At 33.9% G+C, this 24,341-nt stretch overlaps 1 protein-coding gene across 9 annotated transcripts in view; it reads right to left on the bottom strand.

Moving 5' to 3' along the window:
* The window catches only part of ROBO1 (roundabout guidance receptor 1), a 1,149,709-nt gene that overhangs the window by 77,666 nt on the left and 1,047,702 nt on the right, over positions 1 to 24,341 (bottom strand). For all 9 annotated transcript variants that reach the window (XM_086675711.1, XM_086675709.1, XM_086675710.1 and 6 more), the window contains 2 exons: positions 5,242 to 5,366; positions 1,992 to 2,163 (listed from right to left, as the gene is read on the bottom strand). In XM_086675711.1, coding sequence (XP_086531837.1) covers positions 1,992 to 2,163; positions 5,242 to 5,366 — 297 coding nt within the window. The remainder of the gene's footprint in view (positions 1 to 1,991; positions 2,164 to 5,241; positions 5,367 to 24,341) is intronic.

Here is a 24,341-nt window from a genome sequence, read left to right as displayed (position 1 = left end):
ATATGCAGTCACATCAAAAATCATCAAATATCCTAGGTATAAGTCTGTCAAAATATAGGGAAGATCTATACCCTGAAAAGCATAAAACACTATTGATAGAATTAAAGATTTAACTAAATTGAGACATATATATGTGGAATTTATACCATTTCCCTAAATTAGAAGACTAAGATTGTTAACATGTTAATTTTTCTTAAACTGTTCAGTAATTTAAGTGAAATCAAAATTAAAATCTCACATTTGTTGTTGTTGTTGTTGTTTACGGTGTGTGTGTGTGTGTGTGTAAAAATTGACAAGTTAATTTTAAAATTTATAAGAAGATGCAGAGAACCTCTAGTAGCCAACCCAAAACAAAACAAAACAAAACAAAAAGTAGGACACTTACATTACCCATTTATAAGACTTACTATAAAGCTAAAATAATTAAGACCATACATACTGGCATAATATAAGCAGAATATAATAGAATAAAAGCAGGCCCATACACTTATGTTCATCTGAATTATGATTAAAATGTAATTCAGTGAGGAAAACACTGAGTTTTCCATAAATGATGCTGGAACAATTAGTATCCACATGGGGGGAAAGGAATTTTGACCCTTGTTTTATACCACATGTAAAAAAAAAAAATAAATAAAAATGGATTAAGAACTCCAATCTTAGAAGTATAGACAATAAAACTTCTAAAAAGAGACATAGGAGAACGAACGTGTACATGACCTCGAGGTAGAATAGAAAATTAAAAGCACCAACTAAAAAAGAAAAATAATACATTGGTCCTAATTAAAATTGGTTACTTAAGCCTTAAAATCATTAGGGAAATTACTAAAACTAAGTATTTATAACACATATTTGATAAAAGCTTATATCTGGAATATATGAGAAAATGAAAAAAAATAGGTATATTCATCTGCCAAAAGGCAAACCAAGATAATTGAGTGCAAATGCCCATCTACAGACTTGTATAGGGATATTTAGCTTTATTAACTAATAAAAGCCCTAAACTGAAAGCAATCCATCAATAGAGGAGTACACAAATTGTGAGCTATTTATATAATAGAATACTATACAGCAATAAAAGAATATTATATCTATGTATATATGTATATTTATATTTATATTATAAATATGTATATGTTTAGATATATATGTATATACACAGGTGTGTGTGTGTATATATATATATATTTATTTATATATTTATATGTATACAATTTTTTCTTTTTTCTCAAATTATTACTAGTCTCCATCTTACGGTGTGAGGATTTTCTCCATCAAGGTGTCTTCATAATGTACTTGACATTAATTGATCAGGTTTAAGGGAATTGAAAAACAGGACAAAATCATATTATTGAAGAAAACTTGTTCATTATAATGAATTGTGAGTTGGACTTATCAGCAATTCATTTTATCTCCTTAATTTAGAGGGGAAAAGATGATATTTTACACTAAGAGATTTAAAAATAACTTTATTTTCTAAAACAAGGAAACATTCCTATGTACAGCTATTCACTATAAACTTCTTGTTTAATTGTTATGCTTTTATGGACATGACTTGATGCTAGAAATTTATAGTATATGCCAACTTAAAATAAGAATAATTTTAGGGGCACCTGGGTGGCTCAGTTGGTTAGGTGACCGGCTTCGGCTCAGGTCATGATCTCACAGTTTGTGGGTTCGAGCCCCGCATCGGGCTCTGTGCTGACAGCTCAGAGCCTGGAGCCTATTTCAGATTCTGTGTCTCCCCCTCTCTCAACCCCTCCCCTGCTCACTCTCTGTGTCTCTCTGTCTCTCAATAACAAATAAACGTTGAAAAAATAATAAAAGAAAAGAATAATTTTAGACTTCGTCATTGTATTGACATCCTTTTTAGCTTCACACCAAAAGTGCCATCAGAAAGAATATACAGTAGAAAATAAACACATTTACTGGCACACTTTTTAGATCATAAACCAAACTTTAATATTTTAAAATAAAATACTCTACTTTACCATCAGTTACTTCCAAATATGCTTTTGTGATGATACTTCCAGCAACATTTAAAGTCTGGCAGATATAATAACCAACATCAGATCGCTGGACGTTAGTGATAGTGAGATCACCAGTCTGGGAGACTGAAAAACGGCTGGTTGACTGTGGTGGCTGATATGAGAAAAGCAGATTCTAGAACCCAGTATTTGGGAGGAAAGAATAACAATAGGTTAATTGCTAGGTTCTAATATTTTGGCATATATACATAAATATTTATAAACAGGTATATAAATGCATACACATACACATGCATACCACACAATATATACACAAATGAGCTAAATATTCTTTAATCACATACCTACATATGTAGATGTACACACATATATAGACACCAAGTTTAATGACCTAGCCTTAAATAGGATCATTTTAAAATTTAAATAAATTCAAAATGTTGATAGGTGCTTTTATAACGATCAAATTCAAATAATACTAGATATAAAAGTAGTAGGTATCAACAGAGCTAAAACTTTTACATGTTAATCAAAACAAAGTCAAAGCTTTGCTTTATATATGTATGACTATTAGGACTATAAACAATAAATCCTTTAATATACAAACAAAATTAAAATTTAAGCACATTCTGACAAATTAAGTTCAAAGAAACTTTTTTGGCACCAGAAAAAGTCTCTCTGTTATCTGTCCATTATAAAAGTTCAGTAACTTTTATCAAACTGTAAATAGTTTCTTACTTCTCCTGTTAGATAGTGAGGCATATCCATTATGGATCATTTTGAAATTCAAATATCAAATTTAAGAATTCATAATGGAGTTTTATTTCTGTAGAAATTCATCTTATATACAAAGTCAACACAAGATGTGATATTATTTTATGGTACAAATTTCTCCCTATGAATCTCAAAGTTTGTTCCCCTATTAGAGAGAGTACATATATTTCATGGGAAATTAACACTTCATGAAATAAATAAAGCCAAGATTTCTTCTAACCAAATAAAGTTGTTCCTTTTTACAAGTTTAATTGCCTTGGACAGCTCAATCAGTTAAGTGTCTGACTCATGATTTCAGCTCAGGTCATGATCTCTCCGTTCCATGAGATTGAGCCCTGCATGGGGCTCTGCACTGATGGTGTGAAGCTTGCTTGGAATTCTCTCTCGCTCTCTCTCTGCTCCTCCCCCACTCATGCACACCCCCCCCCGCCCCCGCCATCTCAAAATAAATAAACATGAAAAAAATTAAATGAATAAAAGTTTCACTGCCTCTTAAAATATATAATTTTATAAAGGCTTATGTACTATTTCATGAATATATGTCCAGTGACAAAATTTTAGGAAAAAGTAAGTTGTATTTTTTTATTTTATTTTTTTTAGCAAGTTGTATCATTAAACTAAACCAAACCAAGTCAAAATCATTTCAAAATTTGATATAGAGTTTACATAACTTAATGAATAATTTATTTAAATAACTAAATGAGTCATTAGAATACTACTCTGTTAAGAAGAAGTTCTAGTGGATTTACTACATAGATTTTCTTATATAATATGCTTTCAATTCTTTCTGCTCTACAAAATTTTTCTTTTTTTTTTTTTTCTGCTGTAATTTGCTATCAGCAAAGTTGTTCTTCGAGGCCAAATGGAATGTGTTAGAAACAACAAAGGTACTGTAACTCAAATGATGGGTCTATATACCATAATCAACTTAATATTTGCCTACCAAAGTGAAAACAAAAGCGAACTTGTTACATTGCCTATGAAAGATTAGTGAGTGCAGTCAGTAAACTACCTATATGTTACTTCATATGAACACAATAGGAGCAAGACCATGAAACAACTCACCCAAGATTGAGTTAAGAAAAAAATAAAAGAAGCTAGGAATAACTGTATTAAAAAATGAATGAGAATCTTTTTTATAAGTATCAGAAACAAGCAATAGGAAATGCTTATTTTGTTGAAGAAGGCAAGTCAATAAGAGATAAGAAAAAAAAGACTTAGGTTTAAAAGCTATTTTAAAGTTTCCTATTATTTTTAATGTGAAATTATTTCAAAATTTCCTTTTTATTTTTTTTTTTTAATTTTTTTTTCTCCGTTTTTTATTTATTTTTGGGACAGAGAGAGACAGAACATGAACGGGGGAGGGGCAGAGAGAGAGGGAGACACAGAATCGGAAACAGGCTCCAGGCTCTGAGCCATCAGCCCAGAGCCCGACGCGGGGCTCGAACTCATGGACGGCGAGATCGTGACCTGGCTGAAGTCGGACGCTTAACCAGGCGCCCCAAAATTTCCTTTTTATTAAGGTGAAGCCTAATCGTGAACTTAGAATTTGTAACAGCATAGAATTTTACATTTTAGTTCAATGTATATAGAAAATTCTGGTTTTTAGAGAATGGGATTAGATAGCAAATTGCAATCAGATGATCGTTTTCAAAGAATTAGAATACACTGAACTGTATTTAACATGACATCTATATTAAACAGACTAACACGTGGTTTGATGAATCTTTGACATGCAAAACTTGATATATATAGTTGATATTTATGTATATATGTATCTATATACACACACACATAAACATACATAAAGAAGTGAAGAAGACAGTTGAGAATCCTGACGTTTTCAGAGAAATTGCACTGAATAATTGCCATCTGTTTGAAATGTGTGTAAATCTCTGTTAACATATAATTACAGATATCTGAATAATAGAAATGATAATTAATTAAATTACACTGAGAAAAAGTACAGGTTTTTTTTGTTTAATTTGGGTGAATTGGAAGTAAAGATAAATTATATATGATAATTACCATGCTATGTATCACCCTATGTACCAAAACTAGGCAGGAAAATTAGACTTCTTTTTAATGTTTCTTTATTTTTGAGAGAGAGAGGGAGATACAGCATGAGCAGGGGAAGGACAGAGAGAGAAGGAGACAGAGAACCTGAAGCAGACTCCAGGTTCTGAGCTATCAGCACAGAGCCCAACGTGGGGCTCAAACCCACAAACTGTGAGATCATGACCTGAGCCAAAGTCTGACGTTTAACCGACTGAGCCACTCAGGCACCCCAGGAAAATTGCTTTTAGAATTACAACAATGAATGAATTTTTTTTTTCTTTTCTTTCATTGCTGACGTCTTCTAGGGTATTCAGAGAATTTTCAGTTCTCTTAAAACAACAACTGTATAACTAAATAATGCTTTGGTTTTTCTTACATTTCAGGCACCCACCTTAGCTGACTGAAATATAGAACAAGGTCTTACCTGACTCCCCTCTCGTCTCCAAAAAATAGCTGGTTGAGGATTTCCAGTTGCTTCACACTGAAAAGTTACAGTTCGCCCCAAAGCAACAACCTGGTCACGGGGTTTCACAACAAAATGTGGAGGTTCTAAAGGAGATGAAACAAATTACACCAAATCAAAACATGTAGTTATTATCCTAATGGAGACAATTTGCTGCTATCCCAAGTACTGCCATTATTTTACATGACTCATTATGCACTATAACATGTACCCATTCTCATCCTTAATTTATTTATTTATTTTTTTTATTTTTTTTTTTTAATTTTTTTTTTTCAACGTTTATTTATTTTATTTTTGGGACAGAGAGAGACAGAGCATGCACGGGGGAGGGGCAGAGAGAGAGGGAGACACAGAATCGGAAACAGGCTCCAGGCTCTGAGCCATCAGCCCAGGGCCCGATGCGGGGCTCGAACTCACGGACCGCGAGATCGTGACCTGGCTGAAGTCGGCCGCTTAACCGACTGCGCCACCCAGGCGCCCCTCTCATCCTTAATTTAATCGAAGTTAAAGTGTTAAGGGCATATTTATAGAAGAGAATAGAGATTTTTTTGTGAAGCAGTTTTCTTTTTTTTTATTGGTTGACCTTCTAAGATTAACCTCCACATTAAAAAGAATTCTTGAGCTGCAATTTGACCCTTTACATTCAATGTATACCTGAAATGTGTACGAATGAGTATCTTTTCTCATTTAGAGCTGCTTAAAGCTAAATGGACTTTAATCATATACACAAGGACCTCCTGACGTAAGCAGGCCCTAAAATTACTTTAATTTAACTCAAAAGCTCCTGAAATGCTACCATGGAAATTATAACCATTTAGAATCTTCAGTCCAATTACTTGAATGGAAATGGATTTAAAGCAATAGTTGAGTCAAATGCCTCCTTCATTTACATAGGCAAGGGCATGTTCAAACAGAATATATATGGAAATGAGGGCAAATTTGAAACATCTGCTCATCCTGACATTATAAATACTGCCAGCTTTGTCCAAACTGTTTGATTTATACAGACTTTAAATGGCCACTTCATCCAGCAGTAAATAGAGTGTCAGAAAATTGTGTCAGTTACATTGAGAGCAACGGCAGCTGAAAACACTAGGTGTGCTGATGGAGTCAATTCTGGGGGGAGAGAAAAAAGCTGTTTTTGGGGCCGTGCTTTATGCTTAGAAAAATACGCACTGAATGTAAGTCTTTTTACCTACTGTTTACACTTTTCAAATTCATTTCTTATCAGCTGTCTGAAACACCTAATTATTCTCCTCTCTTGTCTCAGTTCAAATTGAAGTGAACATTTCAAGCCAGACATTTAACAGTTTATACAGGATAGGGTTCTTCTAATCCACTTTTTAAGACTGTTCCATTATTTTAAACCTTTTCTTTAAAGGTACTTTTAGTTACTTATATCAGTCACTTAGGATAATGCCTTCAAGTGAAAATGAATTGAAAATTATATTCAGATTATGTCCACAAATGCTACACTGCTTACAAGAACATGACTTGTTTGTTAATGAAGTCGAGGATTTGAAAAAGGTAATTTTCTCTCCATAAATACATTCTAGGCAATTGCATCTAAGACATATAAACAAATGTTTATAATATATATTATATATAAATTTGTAAATCTCTCATTTGAAGTAAAAACCTCTTTTTTTTTTTTTTTTTTTTTAAGAGAGAGATATAACAGAACTTGCTGAAGATTGCATGGTGGCAAAACTGAAGAAAGCAATTAGATCTCCTAACTTCTAGATTAGTGTGATTTCTTCCATACTCCCTTTTTATTTTTAATTGAGGTTTAGTAGAAATTATACCATTTAACTAGAAAATTATAGGAGACCAGAAAAATCAGGTCAAATGCCTTCAAATGTCCTATAACTTATAGGGAAGAAAATACAAAGTTAGGAGATACAGTTTAGGTTCAATTTGGTAACACTGAAGTTCTACCTTATAATTTTTTTTAACTCTGATTGTAATTGAGTGGTTTACTCATGAATTTAGCAAACACTATCATTATCCAGGTATAATAACAGACATGTGTATCATTTCTTGGGGATTTTCCTCCATACATATCCATACAGGAGCATTTGATTCCTTAGTTAAGGGCTGCAATAATTGAGGTAGAAATCAGATCAAAAAATTCAAAGGATTGACTAGATAATAAACTAAATCCAGAAGAGAGTTTGGTTTATTTCAATAAAAGAAAAAAAATGATTAATTAAATGAGTGGGAGAATATGACTTTCCAATATGTAGGGAATTTGAGTAGGAAAATATAAATGTTCAAACCACTCAGAGAAGTATAAACTTCGGGTGGTCTCTTTCCTAAATCTCAGAAGCATGTCTAATAACGTGTGCCAGAACCCATGTTTCTTTTATAAAATGCCAGCTCTCCTCAAACCTCAAAGACTTATTTGGGAACCAGGGATACAAACCCTTATGCTAACTATATTTATCCTGCAGCAATCCTTCCACACAGGATATCTGCCTGGAAATGAATTTACTATATTTTGCAGGCACGTTCTCGAGCCAACATCAACAGTGACATCAGCCCCAAGATATGTCCTAGAAATATAACTTTAAAAAATCCTTTTCTACATGTATGTTGAATATGAGATGTAATTATATCTCCATGAAAAATTTAAATGGATTACATACGCCTCTATCTAACAATCTATCTATCATCATCACCTATCTATTTAGACTGAGAAGGCCATTCATCGCATCCATCTACTTGAAGTTTATGATGGAATGCTGGAATATTTTTCAAAGGCTACATTCTAACTTGTTATAATTAAAACTATAGAACCATGTTACTAATGTCATATATGGTCAGTATTGGAAATTTAGAAAATCAAACAAGCAAAGAAAAAAAGAAAACTACCCATAATTCAACCATGCAAAGTGGACCATAGTGTTTTAAAATATTCTTCTAAAATATCACTTCAATAACTCTTTGATAATCCATATACAAATTTACCTTAAATTATTTAATCAATCTATTGCTTTTAAATTTGGATTTGTTTCTAATTTTCACTATTAAAAACAATAGTGACAATAACATCCTTCCCAATTATATTCAAGGTTATTTCAACCGACAACTCTCCTATAGGGCATTTTCCTCCCAAACCTCCCAAACACTGAACATTAACATCTTTGCCAAACTGAGAATGAAATTTCCTACCAATTTGCCTTTGTGTATTAGTGAGATTAGACATTTATGTTCACATTACCTTGTCACTGATATCCTATTTTTTGGGAATATTGTGTTCCTATGCTCATCTTTTTTATTTTTAAGAACTATTGTTAGGTGAAAATGTCATCCGTTTTTCATAGGTGTCGTAGATATATTTTTCCATTTTGTTGACAATTGTTCTAATCTGGTTAAGCATTTTTGTTATTCTATCAATAAAATTACATGATATAGATTACATAATAAGTAATAAATTATGTAAACATTCACCTCCATTTTCATCCTATACTTTGGTCTTTATTTTTTATGTTTAAATATTAATCCATATACATTTTTGTATATACAGTAGCATATAGAAAGCTATTTCTTTCAAATAGCCCCTTAGTACATCACCATTATTGAACAATCCATCCTATCTGTGTTAGTATGAACACCTTTATAATATCTATGTAGCTTTTTAACTTAAAAAATAGGAAGCTTTTCTTAGGCCAAATTATTCCCTGGCATAGTACTTAGCATCCTCATGTAAGACTCCAAAAATGGTTTTCCAGCGTTTTTAAAGGGTGAGTGTGCCTTCCCCAACATGCTGATCATGAGAGGACTTGGAAACGTAATGACTACATATATGAGGCCAAGTTTATCAGTGAGAAGTTTGATACATTTTAGAAGCATCATGCAATTATTTCTTACATGAAATGAAATGAATCTGACACAAAGAAATGGAAATGAGTGCGAACAGCCCTAAGTGCAAGGTTATTCACCAAGAGGACTCCTAATGACAATTACTGAACAATAGTTACAAAAGCTTAGATAGACAGACATGAATTTATAAACATATTTTGGACCAAACAAACACCCCACATTGTTCTCTGGGCACCTCTCTTTGTTTATCTCATGAGATATAAATTGAAACAGTACTTAACTACGATATAGTCCTATCACTTATTTTATCACGCAATTAAGGACAGAAAAAAACAAAAGAATGCAGATCACACATCATTTAACAAGACATAAGGTTAGCAACCCCATTACCTTTACTCTTTGTCACAGTTACCCATACTTCCTGCAGACTTTATTCTGTGCAGTCTGTCTTTGTGGCCAATGACAAGTGAAACATGGAGGCTGATTGGTTGAAGGACATGGAAGGGTATGGATGGAAAGGGGAAGAGAAGTTCCAGTCACAGTGACACGGTGATTAGGAGATGGCCAATAAAATGTCAACTTACCAGACCCAACTAAAACAAAACAAAAAAAAAAAAGAAAACATGAAATAAATAAAAATAATGAAACAGAAATGAAACAGAAAAAGTAATAAGATTTGACTTAACAATGATACTTCTTTTAATGTAAAATAAAGAACACATTAATATTTGGCTCATAAGCTCCATGAATGAATATTTGTTAGCATTTTAAGTATAATCATGAATAATTTAAGAGAAATAGAAATGAATCTTAAAATCTCTACTATGATTAAATGACAGAGCTACAATGGATGATATCTATACAATTCTAAAACACTTTTCAATGACTACATTTTGCTATCAGATGACAGGGTTAGATAACTACATACGTAATGAGTTTAAAAACACAATAAATATTAACTGCTAATGCTACTTACAATAGAAATCAAGCATCTTAATCAAAGGCAAAATAGTGTTAAATCCTACAACTCTACCACCAGATTACTTTTAAAAGGTTCATGCTGCCAATGATATTCTATTAAATCTGTGTTTCTCATCCTTGAATAAGCACATAAATCACCCTAAGAATTGCTTAAAATACAAATGATAATTCCATAGGTTAGAAGTATGGCCTGAGATTTTGCATTTCTACCAAGCACTCAAGTGCTTCTGGTCCCCGACAGTAGGTTGAGGAGCAAAGTTACTAAAAGGTGTTATACTTAAATTCCTGCAGAATTTTAATTGAGAAGATACAGAAAAATGTGAACACATGAAAACAGACAAAACTTTATAAACCTATCTAATAAAATCATAACGACATTACGTGCTTGCAAGGCTGAAACACTGGGCATATTAATATAGGAAGCGTGAGTAACATACTTTTTAAATACTGGAAAGTGATTGTTTTGTTTTATTCTTTTAGAAACAAAGGTATTAACTGCCAAACGCAAAACTTTTTCATAATAGCCCCATACACAGCAACAATATATTTTACTCAAATAAATAACTCCCATGTCTTTAAGTTAAATCAAATTAATTTGACTTGATATACATTCCTATAGTTTATTTTTTCATTTAATTTATTTTAATATTTTTTTATAAAGCATGGTGGAGAGGTGCAGGGCTGGGGGAAAGAGAGAGAGAGACAGAGAGACAGAGAGAGAGAGAGAGAGAGAGAGAGAGAGAGAGAGAGAGAGAGAGAATCTTAAGTGGGCTCCACACCCAATGTGAAACCTGATGTGGGGCTTGATCCCATGACCCTAGGATTATGACCTGAGCTGAAATCAAGAGCTGAATGAACCACCCAGGTGCCCCCATTCCTGTAGTATAAATACAGAAACTATTTCACTGCTTCTGTGAAATGATACAATTGTAAAATAGTGACAATAACAAAACAGAACAATCAACTTCGATCACACTATAAACAGCTTTCTCAAGTCACTTCCGACGTTGAATCTGAAATTACATTTCCTTAATTTGTGCGATGAGGGAAAGAGACAACACACTAGAAAGGGGTTGGGGGTGCTCAAGTATCTGATGGAACCTCAGGATATTTTGGTACAATGTACGGTCTGAAGTAATATCTTCAAGCTGGAATTATGTTGCTTTGGTTTTGCTGTATGGGAATGCTCAATAATCCATGTAGAAGGATAAAAATGTATGTTTTAAATAAAATATAAAATAATTTTAAAAAAGAAAAAGAAACGAAATAGAGACAAAAGTTCTCTCAACTAGTGATGTCACATATACAAAATTTAAAAGTGACTCAGAAACACATTTCAACACACATCTTTCTTTCATGAGTACATGAGTAAAATAATTTGTCTTTCTTTTTCACTCTAAAGAAAAAAAAAACTTTAAGCATAATATTTCATGCAATCAGGCAAGAAAAGTTAAAAAACAAAGAAGCTTTTTCTCAACTTACTCAAGGAATAATCAACATGCTATGCTACCTAGACTTGAAAACAGAGTGGACAGGACTTGGTAACACTTTTGAGTCCTTAAAGATAGTGTCTTTTAAGTGACAGGAAGAAAAATTTAGAAACTACAAGAGAGAGAACCTAACAAACAGTAGCAATAGAATTTTGCCAAATGAATGAATGAATGAATGAATGAATGAATAAATAAAACGATGTAGAAATAACTTACGGGATAACTTGTGAAAATAAATTTAATATTAGATGGATACAGTTAAAATCAAGCCTTATCTAAAGTCAAGAGACTACAGGAATGATTCTTAAAGATTTTCTAGTCATATTTTTAGTAATTTAAAATTCCTTAAACATCTCAAAAATATCTAATGTTAAAACAAAAAAAAATTACTATGAAGCAGATCATTTAAAATTTAAATGCTTATATGCTTAAATGCTTTTCCTTGCTTATAAGTTTTACCAGCAATCAAGCCATAGGAGTTGAATCTTTCATTAATTAAAACCCAGTATGTTCAAGAACTTCCAGTTGATGTGTTTGCATATCATATCAATAACAAATGATAATTGGAAAATAGTTCATAAAGTTATCTAAGAACAACATCTAACACAGAAGCTTCTAAAGCATCAGAGGTTTTTGAGAGGACCCTATCCTGAATGATCATTTAAGCTTTTAACAACCATGATTATCAGGAAATGATGCCTCTTACCTAAATGAAACCCTGCCTGTCACAATTTAGCCCTCCTTTTTATTTATTCTAATTTCCATAAACAAATCAATGCCATTAATATCCTCCATATAAAACCCCTTTACTCACTTGAGATAAGTAATCATCCTGAACTTTCTCTGCTCAAGAATAAATGATAGAAATTTAAGTTGTTTTTTTTTTTTTTTCCCAGATTTCCCCTTTCTCCATATTTCTCTCAGGGACAGGTCAAAGAATTTTCTTTCCATACAGACAGCAGGGACCTTCCATACGATAATCAGGGCCCATTATTGTCCAGTTAGTTGTGTCCAGAAAGAATCAGAGAAAAGCAGAGTAGTTTGAATCATGTTCATTCATTATCCTCTGAAGTCTGTGGTTTATGGGTGGCCTCTCTCCTACACTGCCTAACTCTTGTCAACTTCTTTTCTTTCTACTTTAAAGGCTGGGAGCACCTCTACCCCAACTCCCTTTTCTCGTTAAGAAAGGAAAAGCCTGTCTGTCTCTATCTCTAATAAAACAATAAAACTGTAAAATGTTAGCACTGGAAGTGACCTTAGAACTTATCAGTCTAACCCTATCCTTTTTGCCTGAGAAAATGGGAACTTAAATTGTTAAATACCTTTCTCAAGGTCACAGATGACTAACCAAAGACTGCCTTCCAGGCTTTTCGACTAAATTCAAGTCTCTGTATACATTTTCCTACTGGTTAACTGGTTTGGGGAGAAATATATGCAATAGGACCTAAAATGTATTTGATTTTACGTTTAAACTGTCATAAAATGCCTAACTTAAAACCATCACCACTAAAACCATTACTGCCTACATTTAAAAACTTTCTAAAGTAATTCCTCATGATACTAAAAAATCTTTTAAGAGTAGTTAGCTACAGTTTAAAAAAAAATATGGAAAACTAACAGGTAAGAAGACAGTAGGCTTAAAACCTCTTGAAAATTCACCGTTTGGGAAGAAAAAGTAATGTGATCATCTATTAAGGGTGAGTCATTTTTAATGATTTCATCACCTGAAATCATTATAAACTGAATAAAAGAATACTCTTTTGAAAAATAAGAACAAATAATATTTCTACACAATTACTTTTATGGTAAATATGTTAAGTAGGAAGTAAAACAAACTTGAAAAGTAAATAAATATTTTTAAGAGATTAAAACATGCTATTTTTTAAACATGGCGACACATGCACATGATATATTCCATCTGCAGTAACATCTCTAAATTTTTTTTTTTTATATTGGAGGAAGTATGCAAAGGGGTGAGAGATTAGAGAATGTGACCCAAGGCTGAGTTTACATAAAAAGCACACTGTTTCAAGCTAGACTGTATTTTCTGAGTGGCACAAAGGGGAGTTATATAAAGCCTAAGATATATATAAATATATATACACATTTATATAATATATAATATATAAATATAATACATAAATATAATATATAATACACACAATACATATATAATATTTATATACTATATAATACATATATGTGTATATATATTTATATGCTAATATATAAATACATACACATTTGTATACTATATAAATATGTAATTCATATAATATATGGGGACTACATAATTACATAACTAAAATTTAATATATTTGGAGGCATACAAATATTACATCCTTGACTAATACTTTACTTAAAAAAACAACTCTAAAATGTTTGGGATAATTTAGCCTTTCTCTCTCTCTCTCTCTCTCTCTCTCTCTCTCTCTCACACACACACACACACACACACACACTTAGAATAAGAGACTTTCTTTCTCTTTTGAATGTGACATCAAAGGGATCCCATTATTTACTTTAAAATCTTGTAAAATGCATACTATACTGTTCAGACAATAATCTTTAGGTATAAATGAGAAGGTAAGAGAAGCAAAAATGGAAGCAATGAAGGAAGGGAGGAAGGAAGTGGGGAGAAAGAAGGAGGGAGAGGAAAGGAGAGAAGGAGGAAGGGTGGTGGGGAGGGAAGGAGAGAGGGGGGAGGGAAGATTTCTTCTATCTGCTTGTCATATACAGGAGACAAGAGTCAGATGATAAATGTCTGAAAAAATATACAAAAGCTAGAGAAAGGCTCTTTTTTTCTTTTCTCTTTTCCTTTTCTTTTTTTTTCCATTTGAGAAAATAAGGTAGCTGTAAGATACTTAAGTCTTCAAATTAGGTCTAATAAATATAGGGAGTAGCCAATCTTGATAACTACTTAGGCCAGAAGAGAAGAAGATAATGGGCCTAAATAATAGCATGAGTGACTTAGGGAAAGTATAGAAAAGAAGCAGTTAACAGTAAAGGTCACTGAACCATGAATTGGTTGCCAACTGTGATGTCTCCAGAGGTCTTTAAAAATGGGATTTATTTCCATTTGGCCACAACAGTTTAGCTATAACCCTGTCTGGTAAAGGAATAGACTAGTTGACTCTTAGAGGGCTTTCTACGCTATGATTTTTAAGAGTATGGAAATTCAGAGGCAAAAGAGGACAATGGATATATCCCTTTGGGAAATATTCCCAATATTATCCCTTCAGATTATGTATATACAAACACATACTCTACCAGAAAATGTCCTCAAAAATATTCTTTTCAGTTAATATTACCTTAAGTTGATGAACTACTTTATACAAATAGCTCATATGATAAATCCAGAAGATAGCAGAAATTCCAAGAAAATATTTGCATAATTAACACAACAATATGATTAAGATTTTGACATATTCACACCAAGATCTCAATTTTTGAAGTATCATGATAAATATATTCATGTTTATCCTTATGAGTTATATAAAGTATTAAGATTCTTCATCGTTAGCGATGGGCTATATAATTATTTTGAAATGTAATGACAGAAGACTGCCACAGTATTTGGGTCTAAAATAATGTAAGTATTCTAAACTCCTAGAATGATGCTATAAAAGATTCCATGGTTAAGCAAATATATCCATGGTAAAACCAATCCTATTAGTAAACATCAGAGAAGAACAGCTTTCTTGAATGTGCTATATGGAATTCTGCTATTCACAGATACTAGTTTTCATCATTAGTAACTCAATTCTAACGAATCTTTAAATTGATGTGATTTTTTTCATTCTCCCATATAGTGCTTTTTGAATAGCAGGGCTCAATTAAGAAATCTGACAGCCTAGAATTGTAAATACCACATCCAGAAGAATATGAATGAATGAAGTAAAATAATGAGTTATAGGATTCTTTGGGGAAGAAAATACATTTTTATTAAAATAGAGGAACACTCAAATTTTCAAGTAATGAAGCTATCTACCTTTGAACTGACAGAACCCAGTCACTGTTATGTCGGAGAAATTATATGCATAGATACTCATGAATGATAATATCTCTAACAATTAAAAACATTCAGGATATTTTAATACTAGGTATGATTTCTTTTGGGGGAAAAGATTGAGTTTAACTTAAAAGCCTGTCATTATGTCTTTCAACTTTCCAGACATAAAAATAGAGTGATTAAGAGGGGAATTTTTAGAATATATTTAATAGATACATAAAGTACTATGAACTTTTCCCCTCACTCAACTATCTCACATTATTTGTGGATCACTGGTCAGGGAGACAATTGTGGTTGTCACAATTGAAGGGTGATGCTACTGGCATCTAGTGGAGAGAGGCCACGGATGCTGCTAACCACCCTATCATGCACCAGACAGTTTCTCACAACAAAGAATGAGTCAGTCCCACATGTTAGGAGTGCAGGGCTGAGAAATCTTACTACAGATTATCTGTTCACCTGCAAGTTTAACAGAAGAGTATAATTATTCTCCCCTACATGTGTACAAAGTACCTTGCACAACCTCTGATGTATCATAGATGCTCAGAAAAAGTTCATACTTTTCCCCTTTCCCTTCCATTTCTAGAAACAAAAGGCCCTACTTTTCTGAAAAGCAGTTATCAAATGGTACAACTTACTTACGTGTCTACGAAAGAGTCTGAGATGGAAATGTAACTACTTGGGAATCTATGACAATGTGTGTACCACCAGACAGGATCTCAGGAGCATAGCTTGATGGTAATATTCCCTAAATTAATTTAGAAAGCCAGAAACCTGGATCCTTCCTCTCCCTCCTCCTTGAGATGCACAATTCATTACCAAATCCCATAGCTTTTATTTTATAACAATTGTCCATCCCATCTCCCTCTTTCTAGTTCCATTGCCACCACTCTGGCCCCAGTTTCTCAACAGTGGTCAACTGAACTACTGACTTGATTTTTTCCAATCCGATTGCACAATATGGCTAGAGTGCTTAAAAACAAAACCAACTAAATTAACCTGATTATAGTATGTTTTTGCTTAAAATCCTTCAGTATAGTTCCACTGCTCTTAAAATGGAGAACAAAGGGGTGCCTGGGTGGCTCAGTCGGTTAAGCGTCCGACTTCAGCTCAGGTCATGATCTCACAGTTCGTGAGTTTGAGCCCCACATCGGGCTCTGTGCTGACAGCTCAGAGCCTGCAGCCTGCTTCAAATTCTATGTCTCCCTCTCTCTCTGCTCCTCCCCCGCTCATGCTCTGTGTCTCTCCTTCAGAAATAAATAAAAACATTTAAAAAAAAAATGGAGAACAAAATCCTTAACACGGTCTTCTCACATCACCTGTCCCCTGTCATCTCCCTAACGTAGCCCCACAGACCTTCCTTCTGTCCTTGAGTATACCATGCATGATCTTACTCTGGTTCGATTTATCTTGTATCCCAGGATCCCCTCCCCACCCTCCCACTGCTTTACCTACTTAATTCCTTTTTACCTTAGCTCTCGGCTCGAAAAAAACCATCGTCCAGAAACTCCCTCTAAATGTGATGCTAAATCTTTTTAGAATGCCATATATTCTCATAGCAACCTTAATTTTCCTCCCAGAGCACTTACTATAGCTTAAAATTACACATTTGAGTAATTATTATGTAAATGTCTATCTCCCAAGCTAGCCTATAAGCTCCATGAGAGTAAGCATTTAACTATTTTCTTTGCCATTATTTCTCTAGAACTTACCAAGTTGAGAACATCGCTCACAATGTAATATCTACTGAAAGAGTAAACCCATGACAATAATGTTCCCATTGCCCAGCTGAAAGCACTTTCTCCCTCCCTGGCATTTCTGTATCTTTACAAATCTATTTTTTACATTCTGCTAATTACTGTTGCTATTTGTGTATATCTCCCTTCTTCACCAGCTATAATAAGCTCCGTGAAGGCAGGTCTCAGGTCTTAGTTATCTATGTACCCTTTACAGCAACCAGCATACTATTTTGCATATAGAAAGTGCTCCAATGTATACAGAAAAGTGCCAAATTTGAAAATTTGGAAGCCTATCTTCAAATGGCATATTTCATAGAGGGTCTCGAGTTGGGGTACATAATGGTATAAAGATAAAATTACTCCACTGACCACTGAAACAATTCTGTATCAAGATCCTCTCCAGAATTAACAAGGTCTCCCTGCATAAATTACATAACCTTTCTACATCTCAGTTGAGAGGGATCAGTGTCAGCTAACTATGTGTCAGATCACACACCAGAAACCCTCACAGCAGCTCTGTAGGAAAGTACTCAATGTGGCAATTTGCAAGAGGAGGGAAGTGAGGATTAAGTACCTTTCTTTTTTTTTTTTTTTTTGTTTTAAGTTGATTTATTTATTTTTGAGAGACAGAGAGCAAGTGGGAAAGGGACAGAGAGAGAGAGAAAGAGAGAGAGAGAGAGAGAGAGAGAGAGAGAATCCCAAGCAGGCTCTGCACTGTCAGCACAGAGCCCAGTGTGGGAACTCAAACTCACGAACCTTGAGATCATGACGTGAGTCGGGCGCTTAACTGACTTAACTCACGGAGCTACCCAGAAGCTCCAAGATTAAGTAACTCTCTTAAAGTCATACCTCAGGTAAGAAATGGGGGATTGACATTCAGGTCCTTTCAGCTCTTAAAACCTTCCCTCTTTTTTACTACATTGAATGACTTCTGTGTTGAAATAGTTAAGCCTTATTCTAATGTAATTTTGGTTCTGTTTTGGCCCCACGACCTAAACCAAATAACTTTTAATAAGAAATTTTTCATAAAGGAAATCATCAATCATCAGAAAAATGAAAAGGCACTAATTAAATGGGAGGAAACATTTGCAAATCATATATCTGACAAAGGGTTAATTTCCAAAATATACAAAGAATTTACACAACCTAATAAAAAAAAAATCTGGCTAAAAAATGGGCAGAAGGTTGGAATAGACAGTTTTCTATTTTTTTTTTTAATGTTTATTTATTTTTGAGACAGAGAGAGACAGAGCATGAACAGGGGAGGGTCAGAGAGAGAGGGAGACACAGAATCCGAAACAGGCTCCAGGCTCTGAGCGGTCAGCACAGAGCCCGACGCGAGGCTCGAACTCACAGACCGCAAGATCGTGACCTGAGCCGAAGTCGGCTGCCCAACCGACTGAGCCACCCAGGCGCCCTGGAATAGACAGTTTTCTAAAGAAGACATACAGATGACTAACAGACACACAACAAGATACGCAATATCATTCACCATCAGAGAAATGCAAACCCAAACCACAATAAGATATCCTCTCATCGTGTTAGAATTGCTGTTATCAAAAAGACAAGAAATAATAAGTGTTGGCAAGGGAACCCTTGTGCACTGTTGGTGGGAACATAAATTGGTACAGTCACTGTGCCGAACAATGTGTAGGTTCCTCAAAAAATTAAAAATAGAACTATCACGTGATCCAATAATTCCACTTCTGTGTATTTACCCAAAGAAAACAAAAAACACTAATTGGAAAATATATATACACCCCATGTTCACTGCAGCATTATTTACAATAGCCAAGATAAGAAAGCAAACTATGTGACCAACACTGGATGAATGGATAAATAAATGTGGTATAAATACAATGGAGTGTTATTCGGCCATAAAAAAGCAAGGAAATTCTGTCATCTGAGGCAACATGGATGAACACTGAGGGCAGATGGTAAGTGAAATAAGTCGGATGAGAGGTAGACAAATACTGTATGATCTTACTTATATGTGGAATTTAAAACAAACAAACACACAACAAAAAATACCAAGCTCACAGCACAGAGAAAATAGATTAGTGGTTGCTTGTGGCAGGGGTAAGAGGTAGGAGAAAAGAGTGAATGGGGTCAAAGGTACAATTTTCCATATAAATAAGACCTAGGGATATAAAGTACAACACAGCAATCACAGTTAATAATACTGTACTTAAAAGTTGCTAAGAGAATAAATCTTGAAAGTCCTCATTACAAGAAAACAAATACCATGTATTAATAATAATAATAAACATACACCATTTTGTATGGTGACAAATATTCACTAGATTTCTCATGGTCATCATTTTGCAATATACAGAAATACCAAATCATTTTGGAATATATTTGAAACTGCTATGTCTTATGTTGATTATACTCTAATTCAAAATTATTTAAATACATGATTCATGCATTAATACATAAAATTAACATAGATATAGAACTATTCTTCTCAGATGTGAGCAGGTTTCACATATGTAAGAAGATTATGAGGGGGAAATAAACCATGTTATATTTTATATTCTCATAGAAAATCAAGGTCAAGTCGGGCTCAGTCAGTGCACCATGCAACTCTGGATCTTGGGGTTGTGAGTTTGAGCTCCAAAAATAAAAAAAATAAATAAAAAATAAAATCTTTAGAAAAAAGAAAAACAATGTCAAAACAGCCAATTTCATTTCTGAAAAGTGATGTGAATGCACCCTTTTAGGACAACCACTGTAAATGCCAAATGTATGTAGTCAAGTATCAAATGACACAGTCAGAGTTTGCTATATGACAGAGACATCTCTGACTTCAGTTTCCTCATCTGTAACACAGAGCCAAAGTAAATAAGGCCTTAAGTCCCCATCCATGTTTAACATTCAAAATCTCCTCAACCTAGCCCAGTAAGTTTATAACTTAACATTTATTACCAAGAAACTTAAATCAGGCCAAAATTACTTATTTTCAATTAGTATATTTGGGGGGAATAGAAAGCATAAGGAAAACACAAGAGGACACTTTATCTCTTTACTAATGACCTAAAAGAATACAGAAATACCTGTTCCACCATCCACAAAGTTAACTTTAAAAGCACTTTGTAAAATGGCCATATCTATCAGTTTCCATTGTGCAATGCTTTAAGTTCTCTCCTAACAACATTGACCACACAAAATAAATGCCCTAAAGCTAAAGCTAACTTTAACAACCGTTTATGGATTTTCCCACCCTCATCAATCTGTTATAAAGCAATTACTCAGCTGTATTTTGTCTTATACCTATTTTAGTATTTTCTACAGGTGTGTTTACACTGGCACATTATTTATCAAGTCCTGAGAATAATAGTTTAAAAGCAAGTTAAAGTGCTCATGGTATTTTAATCAGTTTTGCAAACTCCAGGCAGGCATGATATTGTAAAGTAGTAACTTCCTATTTATACAAATCTTTAGAAACAATAAAACAAAAAGAAGCATATTATATTTTCAAATTACTGAAATAACATTTAAAGGACACCAGCTGCTGCATAATTGTAAATTGCAATGATTCTAATGATGACCCTGATGTTTGGAATATGCTAAAATGATTTGTGAATCTACAAGAACGTATACTGTTAGCATAATTTACATGGTGTCTACCCATAAAATATTTAAAATGATAGCAAATAAAAAACTAGTACACAGGAATGCAAAAAAAGTCAAATTTTCAATTATCTTGCATATTTAATTTATCACTGGGTTCATCATTTTATTTTTTTAAAGGTATATTTCTTTATTTTGAGAGAGAGAGAGAGAGAGAGAGAGAGAAAATGTGAGTGTGGGAGGGGCAGAGAGAGACAGAGAGAATCCCACGCAGGCTAGGTGCTGTCACCACTGAGGCAGATGCAGGGCTCGATCTTACAAACACTGAGATCAAGACCTGAGGTGGAATCAAGAGTCAGATTCTTGGGGCGCCTGGGTGGCTCAGTCGGTTAAGCGTCCGACTTCAGCTCAGGTCATGATCTCGTGGTCTGTGAGTTCGAGCCCCGCGTCGGACTCTGTGCTGACAGCTCAGAGCCTGGAGCCTGTTTCAGATTCTGTGTCTCCCTCTCTCTCTGGCCCTCCCCCGTTCATGCTCTGTTTCTGTCTCAAAAATAAATAAAACGTTAAAAAAAAATTAAAAAAAAAAAAAAAGAGTCAGATGCTTAACTGACTAAGCCACCCACGCATCCCCGGGTCCATCATTAAAAAAAAAAAAAAAAAAAAAATGGTGCCCTGAATGTCAAATAGTCTACAATTATTCTCTTTATGATTTTTGAAAGGATTTTTTTTTTAAATAACCTCTATACCCACCTGAGCTCAAACTCACAACTTTGAAATCAAGAGTCCCACACTCCACCAACTGAGCGAGTCAGGCACCCTTGATTATTCTCTTTTAAACAAGAATTATCTTGGGGGGCCTGGGTGGTTCAGTTGGTTAAATGCCCAACTTTGGCTCAGGTCATGATCTTACAGTTCGTGGGTTCAAGCCCCATGTCAGGCCCTGTGCTGACAGCTCAGAGCCTAGAGCCTGCTTCAGATTCTGTCTCCTTCCCTCTCTACCCCTCCCCCACTTGCGGTCTGTCTCTCTCTCTCTCTCTCTCTCTCTCTAAAAAAAAAAAAAATAAACTTAAAAAAAATTTAAATGAGAATTATCTCACTTTATGTCCTAATAATTCTAGATAAAATAGACTATATCAATATGAGTTGCCTCGCAATTATTTAACATTAAATGATACATAAAATACAATATCACAAAATAATTCCATGTCTTAAAGTTATGTGAGATTTTTAGCAATGAATGTTTTAAAATGAGCTACCCATCAATGACTAGAGCAAAAAGAAGTAATTTATTTCTCTAAATTTCATTCTCAGAGTGAGTAATTCAGATGGTATAGATTCACAAAACTCTATTACATATTTCCAAAGTGATGCCATTATTTCAGAATGTAGGTTCCTAAAGACAGTCACTAAGTTTTATATCTATCTATATAGCTGGGTGAAAAGAAAACCTCACCAACTATTATGTAGATGGATAAATCACAGAAAAGCTCCAAAGATAATGGAAGGCCCAAGATGTGCTATTTACTAGTATGGTGCTGTGTCATTATTTGTCACAGAATCATCTTATGTATCAATTATTTCTTGAACCTGACTGCTGTACTTATTTCTTCAAATACTCGCTTGGCACACACATTAAGAGAGTGTTTCCAATTCTCTGTAGGAAGGCCATGTAGAGAATGCTTTTCCTTTGGGTTAATGTTTAAGATTTTATACCAGTTTGTTTGAAATAACTGAAAGCAACCCAAAACCTTCATGAGTAAATGAAAGAAATCTAAAAGAATGTCACATCTTCAACAGTCATTAGGGTTAAAATGGCTGTTTCTGAAAGGCTATGAGAACACAAGAAGTTCTTTACTTTATCCTTCCTACAAAAAAAAAAAAAAAAAAAAAAAAAGGAAAGGAATCATAGGCCATAATGCTGCTGGGTCTCAATCAAATCCAACAGTAGAAAAAAACCAGCAGGAGTACAGCTTGGCGTCCTATTTACGCCAGTGGATCAGACAGCTAGGCGAGGGAGGTATTCTCACAAATCACTCTCTTGTTAAATTCTGTAGTGGGACTTCATTAAACCTCTTGGCTGATGGCATTTTACTTTCAGCCGGTTCACAAAGAGCTCAGCTGGCAATACTCATTCTTTAAAAGTCTCCACTCACACATTGTCTTTCTTGGGATTGCTTTTTATAATCGCAAATCTCTTTTTCTCATCAGCTCCTCAAATCTTCTATGGGTTTTTTTAAATCAGTATTTTAACTACAAAACAAATGACAACAACAACAAAAACCCACAAAAATGCCATGACAAGTCCTATAAGGGAGGTATTTTGAGTAAGGCTTTTGGCTTAAGCATTAAAAGTAGCAATACTTACGTACAGGAGATGGTAAGTAAATACAACATTGTGATGTGCATGTATGTTTTGTTTATATACACAATATGTACACATAAAATGTCCCCCATGCTCTAAAGTACTGTTTCCCACAGCACCACTGATTTTACCGGACCTCTATGGATTATTGCCATATGACATGAAGAATTGTTCCCCAAAGAACCAGTCTGCTATACCTTGTTAGAGTCTGGCAAACATGTCACACACATATCAAGGTTCTCAAAGTCATCAAGTAAAGCTTTGGGGGTCTTAGAATATGTGTTTCATCAAAATGTTGATGAACTCACAGTCCTTAACCAGGATCTTGGATTATCGTAAACCTAACTTGAACCTGAAAAAGGCCCCTTGACACTATTAGTTTTGGCTTTGACTCAAATAACCACGTTAATGGTCAGAAACAATGTACTATTATGCTGCCGGCTTTTCTGAAATCAGCAATTTAAGCAAACTGTTCCAACAAATGATTTAAATGAAGTCTACATCAAAGAAAGGAAATTTAGGACTGAAGGGCCCAGTTTTTTCTCTCATTACTTCTTTTATGCCTAGATATCATACGAGCTCTAAAAAGTCATATGACTCTTACATAAAGATCTCATATGCTGATAGAAAGCTAAACATAGCGAACCCTATTTAAGGAAACTACAAATTTACAAAATAGGCTTTTTTTTTTCCCCAGACAGTTTGTTTTTTAAGTTTATTAAAGTTTATCCCCTACTACTGGCAGTAAAATCCACAGTAAGCTATATTGTTTTAATTTTACCTACATTTTAATTTTACATTCTGAAATAATTATCTAGTGGTCTATTAAAAAATGTCACATACACACAGTATGTTACAATGTGTGAGATTAACACAATGTGGTTTGGTTATCTTCAAAGCTATGCTGTACATCTGAGAAAATGGTGAAATGCACAGACACATGCAAATACACATTTCTTTTAATGGATTATGCCTTCTGATCTATTTTCAAGACTATCAAAGTTCTAAGTTATATGGAAGCTTTTAGTGGAGACCGTCTATCCATTTTTTTTTTTAAATCTCCAGTTAATTGTTCCAAT

The sequence above is a fragment of the Puma concolor genome, chromosome C2 (assembly GCF_028749965.1).
Source record: "Puma concolor isolate L17-30 chromosome C2, mPumCon1.1.hap2, whole genome shotgun sequence".
Taxonomy (NCBI): Eukaryota; Metazoa; Chordata; class Mammalia; order Carnivora; family Felidae; genus Puma; species Puma concolor.
The sequence above is the reverse complement of the archived record's forward strand: the minus strand, read 5'-3'. Positions and strand labels throughout refer to the sequence as shown.